The 12,805-nt window shown below is 46.8% G+C and overlaps 1 protein-coding gene across 1 annotated transcript in view; it reads right to left on the bottom strand.

Annotated features, from left to right (window-relative positions):
- ccdc9b (coiled-coil domain containing 9B) overlaps positions 1 to 8,026 on the bottom strand; it is a 20,744-nt gene extending 12,718 nt beyond the window's left edge. The window contains exons 1-5 of the mRNA XM_030357121.1: positions 7,795 to 8,026; positions 4,079 to 4,186; positions 3,866 to 3,970; positions 3,449 to 3,589; positions 2,370 to 2,525 (exon numbers count right to left, since the gene is read on the bottom strand). Coding sequence (XP_030212981.1) covers positions 2,370 to 2,525; positions 3,449 to 3,589; positions 3,866 to 3,970; positions 4,079 to 4,186; positions 7,795 to 7,806 — 522 coding nt within the window. The 5' untranslated portion in view covers positions 7,807 to 8,026. The remainder of the gene's footprint in view (positions 1 to 2,369; positions 2,526 to 3,448; positions 3,590 to 3,865; positions 3,971 to 4,078; positions 4,187 to 7,794) is intronic.
- Between the last annotated feature and the right edge of the window lie 4,779 nt (positions 8,027 to 12,805).

Raw genomic sequence — 12,805 nt, 5'->3', positions numbered from 1 at the left:
CTCTCTCTCTCTCTCTCTCTCTCTCTCTCTCTCTCTCTCTCTCTCTCTCTCTCTCTCTCTCTCTCTCTCTCTCTCTCTCTCTCTGGGCCAGCATAATGAGCTCATTCAAGTGTGAAAAGGTGCTCGAATGTTAATTAGATCAAATTGCTCCTTTTTCAGGACGCCGAAGGAGGGGGAGGCGCTATGTGGGCATGAGGAGGAGGAGGAGGAGGCACCTCTTGTGGGCGTGAGGAGTCTCATGGAAAGTAGGATAACAGTGATGTGACCTCATTCCTCATGCCAAGCTCTCTCTCTCTCTCTCTCTCTCTCTCTCTCTCTCTCTCTCTCTCTCTCTCTCTCTCTCTCTCTCTCTCTCTCTCTCTCTCTCTCTCTCTCTCTCTCTCACAATATCATGATCTATAAGCTAGGGCATGGTGTTTACTAGGCAGATCTTATCATAACTCTGAACAATTATACACACACCCACATATGCACAAACACTCACATTATTTTGTTGATTTTAAGAGCCACATGGATTACAGAAACATGCACACGATGTCATTTATGTTTTGATCAACAAAAAAATAATATTTCCTGGTACAGATCTATGCTATTTTTTCCATGTGATGCTTCAGGAGAGATTTATTTTCATTCAGTTTGTTATGCTGTTTGCCAGGAAAACACAAAGAGCAAAGACCAATAGAGAAGCTGTATCAGAGCATCCATGTGGTGTGACACAATGTATGTACACACTAATGTACAGCATGGGGTGGAGGGGGGGCTGTGGTCCAGGAATAAAGATAAGAGGGAACAGAGTGTACAGCGGCGAAGGATAGCTCACATTAGCTCAGAAGGTCCTGGGAGCAGTGTGTCATGTGGCAGCAAATGCACACACACGCACACGTGATAAAGACACACACACACACGATACAGAAGCACACACACAAACAAAAAACACAAACACACACACCATGCAGACAAACACAAACACACACCCACACACACACACACATACACACAAACACACACAATACATACACACACACACGACACACACACACACACGCACACACACATGATTCACACACACACATACACACACACACACACACACGTTTGATACAGAATCAAAATTCTACCACTCCCCAAGGCTGGCTTTGTCTGTGTTTACAGTGCGTGAAATCAGCTGTCTATGCTGGTTATTTAGCTTGATGACTGGACCTGTGTGCGTGTGTGTGTGTGTGTGTGTGTGTGTGTGTGTGTGTGTGTGTGTGTGTGTGTGTGTGTGTGTGTGTGTGTGTGTGTGTGTGTGTGTGTGTGTGTGTGTGTGTGTGTATGTGTGTGTCAGAGCCATAGCAGCTGTTCATGATCCTCTGCAGACTCATGGGGCCTAGATTCAGCGATGGAGTAGCTTTTCACACAGCAGCCGGTGGATGCTGTGTCTGTGTGTGTGTGTGTGTGTGTGTGTGTGTGTGTGTGTGTGTGTGTGTGTGTGTGTGTGTGTGTGTGTGTGTGTGTGTGTGTGTGTGTGTGTGTGTGTGTGTGTGTGTGTGTGTGTGTGTGTGTGTGTGTGTGTGTGTCTCTGTGTTTGTGTGTGTGCATGTGTGTGTCTGTGTCTGTGTGAGTGCGTGTGAGTTAATGCCGAACGTAAGATAGCCTGTCTTAAAATAGTGGGTAACATCTGTGTGTCTTGCTGAGACAATCACTATTTTGCCACCAGCTATAACCAGAGAGAATGACCTAATCCCCAGCCAATCAGAGAGCTATAACCAGAGAAAATGACCTAATCCCCAGCCAATGAGAGAGCTCACAACCCACCGTTCCTTGTCCACAGAGGGAAAACATGAATCAAATAATGAACACACCCAATAAATGATGAGGAGGTTTTGGATGACGTTTCTAACAAGAAAAACACATAGATATTTCCTTGTGTGATTATTAACGATGCATAAACCATGCTAAACGTGCTATAAGTACCGGTAATTAAGAGATGTGTGATAAACCAGCCCAGACCGCAACCTCATTGGACTAGCCCCGCCCTCAGCCCCGCCCCCACCGTCGATCACAGCAACCATAGCTCAAACCCCCCCCCCCCCCCCTCCTGTCCGTCTTTTTGTGTGGTGCTCATTGTGCTCCATCAGCACGGGAGGGGCTCGTCCGGCAGACATGTCTGACATCTATGTAAAAGCGATCGGGCTGTGACAATGGGAGAGGGTGTGTGTGTGTATGTGGGTGTGGGTGTGTTTGTGTGTGTGTGAGTGGGGATGTGAGCATGTGAGTGTATGAGCGTGTGCGTGTGTGTGTGTGTGTGTGTGTGTGTGTGTGTGTGTGTTTGACAGTTACCGTGGTAACAGGGATACAGTGCTCGCTATACACGAAGGAGAGCCCACCTGCATGGCAGCGGGGCCCCTCTTTGATGAGGCGTGGTGCACGTGTTTGGCTCCGCCTGCCGCGTCGCCGCCCTGGGCCGGTCGGTCCTCGTCGGGCCCCCTCACTCCGTCCCCTGGCAGTCCTGGCTCCGCCCTCTCGCTCACCACCCTCTTCCCCTGGGGAGGAAGGTGATTTACGTTAGACGCCTCCGGAGGGGTGAGCTGTAAGACACTATCCATGATGGACAGAGAGTCCGTATCGGACAGACTGCGGATCGGATTTTTTTCAGAGAACAGCAAAGCCTATGGGGAAGTCATTTTGAACATTTTCCCAAACAGGGAAAGGCTCTAGGGTAAAGCTTTCTTCTCATTCAGAAGTAAAAATATACAATGAAAATGTATAATTCCACATATACTGGGTATTGTATGTGTATGTATTGTATATGAATTGAGCGAGGGATTAATAATTCAGTAAAAATGTTACAAGCAGGTAAGACGTCGATTGGAAAACTGAAATGCACTCATTCTGGGCCTTCCTATGCTCTCGGGTTTTCTGGGACTCTAAGTGACTCACGTCTGCTGTGTTCACATTAGCGAGGAGCAACAGATAGACTAAAGCAAAAACAGAAAGCACTTCCATTGCATTCACTCTTACTATTGGAGCACTCAAACGCTGGTTAGTACGCAAGCTCAAGGTGTGATCATTGACCATTTCTTTTCTCCAGACAACGCCGCTGATGTCTCAGGGCTCCTCTGTTGGTCCCCCGTGCCTCCGTAACACAGCCCCCCAGACACTCTGTTGGTCCCCCGTGCCTCCGTGACCCAGCCCCCCAGACACTCTGTTGGTCCCCCGTGCCTCCGTGACCCAGCCCCCCAGACACTCTGTTGGTCCCCCGTGCCTCCGTGACCCAGCCCCCCAGACACTCTGTTGGTCCCCCGTGCCTCCGTGACCCAGCCCCCCAGACACTCTGTTGGTCCCCCGTGCCTCCGTGACCCAGCCCCCCAGACACTCTGTTGGTCCCCCGTGCCTCCGTGACCCAGCCCCCCAGACACTCTGTTGGTCCCCCGTGCCTCCGTGACCCAGCCCCCTAGACACTCACCTTCTTCCCAGCCATGGTGACCGTGAGCTGCTTCTTGCGGCCCCGCCCGCAGCCCGGTAGGGACCCCTCCCCGGCCCAGCTGGGCCCCGCTCCCGGCTGCCCCCCCACCGCACACCGCTTGGCCACCACCACGCGACTCTCCTGTCCCAACAAAACACGTGTTTTTTGTTATTATTGTATTAATTCACACTTAAAGGGCACGGCGATCCCGCAGTGTCCACAGCAAGCTTATAATGAAACCCATTCAATCCCTCTGGGGCCGTTACATCGGGGGGGCTATGGTTATAATAGCTTCGGTGCTAGCTTCCTCTACTCACGAGGAACAGCGTTGCTTGTGCTTCCTCCAACAGGGACGATGTGGGGCAAATCAATGGGTAGTATGACATCATCAGGACCACACAGGGCGCACACACTCACACTGGCGGACTTGCTGATGGTGATGCTGAGGTCGTCGGCCTTGCCCTTGCGCCCCGGCGGGCTCACGACGTCCTCCTCCGCCATCTTCTTGTCTTCCTCCACCTCCTGCACGCAGCCCAGGAATAGCATGCGTGAGGCAGCATGCCAGCATGAGGGACACCGTCATAATAACCGCAGGATGTGGCGCCGTGGGGACACGGCGGCCCCCCCTACCTGGTACCTCCTCATGAGAACTGCGTTCTTCCTGCGGAGGGCCTCGATCTTCTTATCCAGGTCCGTGTCTCGCTCATGGTCCCGCTTGAGCATCACGTCGCTCGGGGTCTGGAGACGAATGACGAAAACAAGAAAGACCGCGGTGTGCCCTCAGAATTAATTTGAAGAGATGGATGTAAAGGAGTAACACCGCAGTGCTCTCTCTATGGCGTTCTGCTCTGTGACCTGCGGGGGCGTTACGATTCAGAATGGATGTTTGATTTGATTCTGCACGGTTCTGGGAAAAACCGAATAACGTGGCTCATAAAGGTGCGCACGTTGGCCTACTTGCAAATGTGCCTCTTTGTCAGGTAAATAATTGTGTTTGTGCAGGCCATAAGGGTGAATTATAAGTGCGTGTTGAACAGAGAGGTACCAGTGGGCGCTTGTGCTGACGCTTCCGCGTCGTCGAGAGCGAGTAGACTGCCGACCGGTTTTCCAACGAACGCTGGCGATCTTTATAACGTCTGAATGATGTTTGGTACAAATAATCATATTCGCAAGACCTCTCAACGAGTCGATCTTCCTTTCGGCTCCATCTTGTGTTGCCCAGTTGGCAGCACTTAACCGAAGACCAACAGGGACAATCAGGGTCCTGAGGGCCCCCTGTCACCCACAAGGCGTGGTGTGCATTGTGGATCGGTGCGCGTAAGCTACGTTGGAGGTGCCTGTGGGCCAGGGGACCACCCTGCCCCGACCGGGGCCTAAGAGATAGAACTCACCCTTGGAGCTCAACGACATCCTCAAAAGGATTCTCAGGCCCACACTCAATTGGATTAGACACCCTCCAATGCTAACACTTCAGAGGGGTTACAAATGAGACTAGCTGCGTGTGCAGACATTTTTAAAAAGAATACAGTGGATTATTATATTGAGTTTATATGAGTCAATGCTTCCTCTTCACACCATCTGTCAATATCCTTCGCCACTTCCAGATGCGCAACGATGGCGACTTGGGAAAGCTTAGTCCCTTGTCCCTTTTTTCACACGTCTGACTGCCAGGGCAACACAAACAGCACCACAACATGTGTCTGTGTGTGTCTGTGTGTGTCTGTGTGCGTGTGCGCGTGTGCGTGTGTGCGTGTGTGTGTGTGTGTGTGTCCTCCTCACGCTCCCAGATGGCCTGATCATTAAGGGACTCGGTTACATGCTGAATGCCCGCGCCGGGCGAGCCTAACATTCCTGATGCCATCTGAAAAGCATGTTTGCTCAAATGAGTTCTCTCCTCTAGCAGCTAATAAGCCACCATGGCCCATTGTGATCCATGGGCTTTCTCAACCTTAAGAAGAAACCCTCTCCGCCAAATGAACTTAGCATGACGACTTCCTATTTGGTAATCAAATGATGTGCAGTGAGAACTGGAGACGGCATGCTTTATGGAAAAAAGCCAGAGTGGCCTTCACTCTGCCTAGTCCCAAGAAGCAGATCAGTGGGAAAGTATATGCACTAGTATGGAAGATGTTGTCATTATGACCTGCCCTCACTGGCCGAGTCGGGCTGTGAGTGTGCTGTGCGCACTCACAGCCTCTCTGGGTTACTTATGGAGTGTGTCTGAGCCCACTCTGGGCTCCTGAGGGTGTCTGAGCACACTTCAAGGCATGTGTTTTACGATTCCTGGGAAGTAGACGGAGATCATAGCAATGAGTTTGGCAGCAGCCTAACGCAGATGAGGTTACAGAAAAAACCGACATATTTAACAGCGGGTGGGACCCGGTTTTAATCTGCCTGGGAGATTGAATAATAGTACAGTATTTCAAGTTTATTATGATAGACTTGACAACCTGTAGATGGGTGTGGATTAGTTGGACGTTTTGTTATTCACTTCAGTATGTGTGTATTATCTGTGTGTTATCTTAGGGTGTCTGAAGAAAGATTAAAGCGGACAAGCATATTTCAACGGAGCAACGACAGCCTTTAACAACAACAACTCCACAATATCACAACCTCGGTTCATTTTGTGAAAAACAGGTTACTGACATCAGAGAATCATTGCTAAAGATAGGTAAACACATTCCTCCTATAAAAGCGTCCAGGGCGCACGAAGTTCTGAAGCCTTCATAGGCCACGGCAAACGCTGTACTGTACGCACTTATCCTTAAGAATGCTCATACGGTGTGACTCCATTATCTGCTTTCACTGGCCAATTCAAAAGCCTTGTGGCACAAGCACACCTACAACAGCTGAGTTTAAGACGAGGGGATCGCATGGCATACATCAAGGTGGCGGACATTGCTGACATACACAGACGGAGCGGGGCAGGGAACGTGCAACAGTTCAAACCAGGCCCACGCCCTCCACTGCTGCTCCGAGTGTCGCCAGCAGCACCATCATCGCATTCCGTCCGACAATGACTCACACCCAGCACGGAGACACAGACACACATAGCATCCTGCTGGTGTTTGGGAGCAGATCCAGTGCCGTTAGTGGTGTTAGGGTTTGCCTTGACGCTACAGGGAGGTTTGAGCTACCCAATAAGGATGCTGGGCTACCGAAGCCAACGATAAGAACAACAACAACAACAACAACAACAACAACAACACAAAACCAGAGATAAATCATTTGAATTCAGAACCTCGGTGTGAATCAGCCAGCAGATCCACACTGAGAGAGAGAAAAGTTGGAGGGGTACACTCACAGCGGCTGCCTATGTAAGAAGTGGCTGGCGACCAGTTCCCTGGTTGTCACGGCATCCAAACACAACAGCCCATGAGCACATACCGCCAGGAATAGGAGCGAGAGAGAGAGAGAGGGGCAAGTTCACACTGCTGAGGGTCCAAAAAAATCTCAGCAAGCCCCCCCCCCTACAGAGAATGGCTTCCTCCAGCAGCCAGGGTGAAGCCCACCAGCTAGCTCAGTGCAGTGGGGTGCAGAGAGGTGCCTTCATGGGAACCGTTAGGGTTCCATTCTGGGACGGGTGGGTGGAGGGGGTCGTTACCGGTCTGTCTGCGTGAGATCGACTTATTGTGCAGAGCGAGACGCAGGCTTTTTAACATAAACACACAAAAACAAGCACACACACACACACGCACACACCACACATAATCAGAGAGCAGAGAAAAGGCCATGAGACCCGTGGCCAGGACTGCCTGCTGTGTTCGCCGCGCAGCGTGCCTACCTCATCCTGGACCTACTGCAGGGACAGAGAGCGAGGGACGGGGGAAGGAGACTGAGGCACAGCGACTGAGCGAAAGCGCTGCATTTAGACCTAGCTAAAGCCCCCGACACAAGGGAGAGAAAGAGGGAGAGACGAACGGGGAATCGAACACCAGATGAGGCTCAGAATGATAAAGAGAGAGAGAGATTGAGAGGGAGAGAGAGAGAGAACGAGAGGTAGAGGGAGAGAGAGAGAGAACGAGAGGTAGAGAGAACGAGAGGAAGAGAGAGAGAGAGAGAGAGAGAGAGAGAGAGAGAGAGAGAGAGAGAGAGAGAGAGAGAGAGAGAACGAGAGGTAGAGGGAGAGAGAGAGAGAACGAGAGGTAGAGAGAGAGAGAGAGAGAGAGAGAGAGAGAGAGAGAGAGAGAGAGAGAGAGAGAGAGAGAGAGAGAACGAGAGATAAAGGGGCGAGTGAAAGGTAGAGGGAGAGAAAGCCCGGGGCTAGGAAGAGTAAGAAAAGCGAGAGAGATAGAGGCAGGGAGCCTGGGATGAGGAACAGAGAGGAGAGCAGAAATGGGACTCACAGGTCTTTCCATGTCAGCGGTGGGAGCTGGGCAGGGTCCAGGCGCTAGGCAGCCGCGGCGCCGGAGAGGAGCTGCCCAGAGTCGCTGATCATGCCTCGATTACAATGAGCCAAGTTGGGCACAGCGCCAAGATGTCTCACAAACACACAGTGCTCCCCTGTTAACGGATTTCGCAGCACTCACCCACCCCGGTCCCTTCTAACTCATGCTCCCTCACTCCCCTCTCTCTCTCTCTCTCTCTCTGTCTCCCTCTCTCTCTCTCTCTCCAACCCTCCCACCCGTCTCTGCTCATGAACTCTCTCCCCCTCCCTCAGTTCCTAAAGCACTTGTGGTATCTCCAGACTGTGCACTCCACACAATTTCGATCCACTCCAGTCTAGCCTACATTTTTTCAATCAGAAAATTAACACCCGGCAGTCATCTTTTATTTGATGAAAAAATGCAAATGCAATACAAAAGGATGAAGGCCTCTTTTAAAATAACTTTTGAAAAAATGCAATTAGTATTTTCCCACCAACGAGGAGTGTGGTTTTGATCCCCAGATTAATTGGTTTATTTATTTGTCTGTTTCTATTTTTGCTCTTTGGCACCCTGAACGGCCCCCAACAGCTGCAGGGCCTGAGTAGCAAAGAGCTTCAGACTACATATTCAAAGTGCCAGAGGAGGGGGTGGAGGGAAGATTTCCCACGATTTCTCATGTGCGCCATGCAGCCTCCTCAAAAGGCCAGGAGGAGCTAATGACATGCAGCAAGCAGTAAGGGCGGCCTGGCGGACTAACGCAACAGACGCCCCAGACTGCTGTGGAGTGCACGATGGCGCCCATTGAGTACAGGATAAGACACAGCCGAATATCACAGGATTCACGCAAACGTGCTATTATTAGTCCCTGTAATCTTTTTTGTGTCTTCCCTCTGTTGGTTTTTTTAGTGAAAAGTTACTGAACTCATCATTTGCAATACCGCAAATAGATAACAATACATATTCAAGACATTTATCAGTGTATTGATGATATTTTGACATTAAACCACCTGTACAATGAGAGAATGGAAGGATTTTAGCGGCCAAGGGGATTTTACTTGATAAATGCATGATTGGCAGAGCAGGTAGGCCTGCAAACCGCAAGTCAAGACAAAGGCAGCGACACATACACAGAAGCACACATACACACGCACGCACACACGCCCAGGTAAGACCATGGACCTAGGCTTTAAGTGATGGATTCAATGATTATTTTCCTTGATTCAGTTTGCGTCGGTCAGTTCGCCAAGAAGAGTCGTTAAGAATCGTTCGTTCGTTCGTTCAGTCGAGTTTCCGGTAGCGGTGAATCAATCATGGAATGCACGGTTCTCAGCTGAGTCAGTCAGACTCAGATCCTCCCTCGTTCTCATTCTTAAACGATCATGGAAGTCTGTCATCAATCAGCACAACATTACAACTTTAATAAAACCCAGCGGTATGGGGGGGGTAGTTAATTATTGGATATGCAACATATCAGCAAGATAATATACTTGATTTAGCAATGATGGTGGGGGTCCCGGGTGGAGAACGAACCATGAAAGAACAAGACAGATTGGCGAGACATTCAAATATTTGATTTATCTGGCATGACACAGAAAGTACAAAGACAGCATGCATTTACCAGTTCACTGATATTGAATCGTATTATCGTACGCTCGCTCACTAAGCCTCTTCCCTTTTCACCGCTCACAGTCAGTGAACAAACAGCTAGTCAGCGAGTCAGCGACTAGTAGGTCTGGGAGGAGTCGAGTCTGAGAAGAAACGAGACGAACGAGAGAGAAGAACACCTCAACAAGCAACGGCGGGTCGTTCATTTTGCCATATTAAAAACGTCAAATTCAAACATCGCACCGACCGGCATATGAACACAGAAGTCACGTGATTGTTAAAGAGACAATGTCCCTTTAACACAAAATGAAAGCAGGTCAATAACACAGTATGGTGAATTATGTCTATAGAGCCCACCACAAGACTACACTTTGTTGCTCAAATGTAATAATACTCTCCTCCTTGAGCCTCCCCAAATGTCTTGCGATATTGATATTCCCCCCCCCCCCCCCCCCTGTGGACTGTTTTAGTTGTTTTATTTTTCTTATGTTTTGTGTGTATGCTATGTGTGACTGTAGGCTACTGCTGCCTGTCTTGGCCAGGACGCTGGAAGAGATGTATAACAGTGAAAGCTACTTAATAATTGATTTGCATGCATAGTATACTACACTTTCCATTGAACAATTATCTCTTTTACCATAAATGGACTAATTTTATAATGTAATCAAATGCTCACACACTAGCTGATTTCAGACACACGTGTAAGTCCTGATATTCTCCTGATGGGCCGTATGTGTGAACATCCTATCCTGACATTTGTACCCTGAAAAGCTCCTGAATAATACTACCCCCAAGGTAGTATTTTCTCTGTATGAAATGTAAATTACCTTATGTGAATGAGGGGTAGAAAGTTGGTATTGCTCACACCACTTAAGTGGGCGTGTTGATGACGGTTCTGCATGTCATTGAGTGGCACCCTAAAGGATAATCAGCCTGTTGCCTTATGTTCGCTGAATGGCTAAAAAATATTTAAATGTTGGCAGTGCTTTTAGAGTAATTTGTAGTGAACAAATGTTGTACGTTGTAAAATTATATGCAAAATGTTATAATGCGCTCTGAAATTTGTTGCATTATCTACTGGGGTTTCCCCATTATTGCTATGAGTTTAACTACAACTAGATGTTGGGCGTGCAAAAACTCTAGTCCTTATAAAACCACAGGACGCATAAACCTGTTGGTTGCCCAAAAGAATTAGAGCTAGCTTACACAGTGTTCACTCACAGTAAACGTTCTAGGTGTACGTTATGCCTCCTGAGGCTAACAAACGAAAGATAAAATACAATACGCTAACTAGGCTAGAGAGAGTATCACAAAGACTAGGATTTGATTTTGTGCTCTTTTCAATGTAATTTGAAGCTGAACGCACATTATATTTGTAATGACGTGTAGTGGTCAGTAGGCGACACTCTCGTCCTTTTCTCTTTGAGTTCAGTCATCCATGGCTCAGCCGATTCATTTTAGCTCATCCCTTTTATTATTATATATATATATATTTATAGTATATATATATATATATATATATATATATATATATATATATATATATATATATATATATATATATATATATATATATAAACTTAAAAACGACAAAAATATATAGATATTATAAATATATATTTATAACGTTTTATTTATCAAATGTATTTAAGTATGTAAATAAATAAATATATATATAAATGTATAATTATATATTATTGATATAGATAATGTTTTATTGTTATTTATAGTTTTACTTTAGTACTTAAGTTTATAAATAAACGTTAAATCTATATATATAGTTTATTTATAAACTTAGCATTTGTTGGGGGGGGGGGGGGTCGGAGCATTTGTTGGGGGGGGGGGGGGGGGGTCGGAGCAATTGTTGACCGGGGGGGGGGGGGGGGGGGGGGGGGGGAATTGTTGACGGGGGAGGGAGTGGAGCGTTTTTTTTTTTGTTTTTTTTTGGGGGTATATATATATATATATATATATATATATACGTGTTTGTCTCACTGTATTCATTTACTCTGAAATAACGTGTATGGATCTTTAGATGTTTGTGGATAAGTGGCACAGCAGTCAGGTAGCTATTTAAAACTATAATAAATTGCGTATTTTGTTAATTCAGGTAAAGCATTATGAAAAAATTTGCATGCACAATAAAGCATATAAAAAAATTGCCTTGCATTTTTCCTTTCTCTCTGGGCTAAGCCCCGGATGTTTCAGAAACCTAGAAATACTCCTGGAGGCGGGCGTTTCGACGCGACCGCATGATGAAAAGAAAAACACCAACACCCAGACAGTGTGCAGAGCATCAATCAGAGACATGGTTTAAAGAATGTATTTTCATTTGTGCCTTTTGATAATATCTAAAATGATACACGGTGCTGTCTAAGTTGTTTTTCAAAGTCGCTGATTTTGAAGATTGATTGAGCATGAGCTCAAATGGAACTAGGTGGCTTAACGTAGAGGCAAACCTGGTTCACTGTACCCACGATGCCCATCCCTTTGCATTAACCTGTTTTAACAGTTGCATTTGTACCCTCTACATTCTTTCATGAACAAGTATAGTCATAGGCAGAGTAGAAAAAGTAAACATAATAGACTGAAGTCTATCATTATCCTCTCTTAACTGTGGAGTAATTAGGCTGCATGTATTTCACATAGGTATTTGGTTTAGTATTTGCTATTGACCTTGCATCCCATTTGGCTCTGTGAAAAACCTGTTCTGATCGCCTGTTAACTTGGCTTTAGGCAGCAGGCCACAAACATCCGTAATTAAATATTAATAGAGCAGAGTGAATTATTATTAAATACATTTTTTATATCATAATTGTTAAGGATAGCAGCGTTGCATCTTATTATAAAAAGAGGAATGAAGAAAAATGCCAGCCTGCTTGATACTGCCAGCTAATGGAACTACTTTAATGGAACATTATGGGCAGTTTGTCCTCCAGTTTTTTATCAAGTCCCCGTAAAATATTCCCTTAAATTGTAAACATCAGAGGCTTCAACATAGGAACTGTTTTAAATGTGGAACGTGTTCACTTATTCAATATTGAGAGATGTGGTTGTTTATTTGGTACATGTTTGACAGTTTTGTCTTGGTTAATGCTTCCATAATGTGCCATTGAATTGACTTGAACAGACGGAAAGGTCTTATTTTAATGTATCCTACGCATAGTCCCCCCCATGGCCAAACTGCTGAGCATGTTTAAGTATTAAGACTTTAATGCCAACACTGTCTGGATGTAAATCGCCGGAGCAGCAGTAAGAAACACTCATTTCATTTGCAGTTGGCCTTTGGAATACCTGTTCTTCCACAAATACATTCAGCCCAGAGCTGTTGTTCAGACTAGGTGTATCACCCTTGGGTGAGTCATGGGCCTCTATAAATACAATC

This window comes from Gadus morhua, chromosome 5, assembly GCF_902167405.1.
Source record: "Gadus morhua chromosome 5, gadMor3.0, whole genome shotgun sequence".
NCBI classification, from domain to species: Eukaryota; Metazoa; Chordata; class Actinopteri; order Gadiformes; family Gadidae; genus Gadus; species Gadus morhua.
This window is presented reverse-complemented; position numbering and strand designations above follow the sequence as displayed.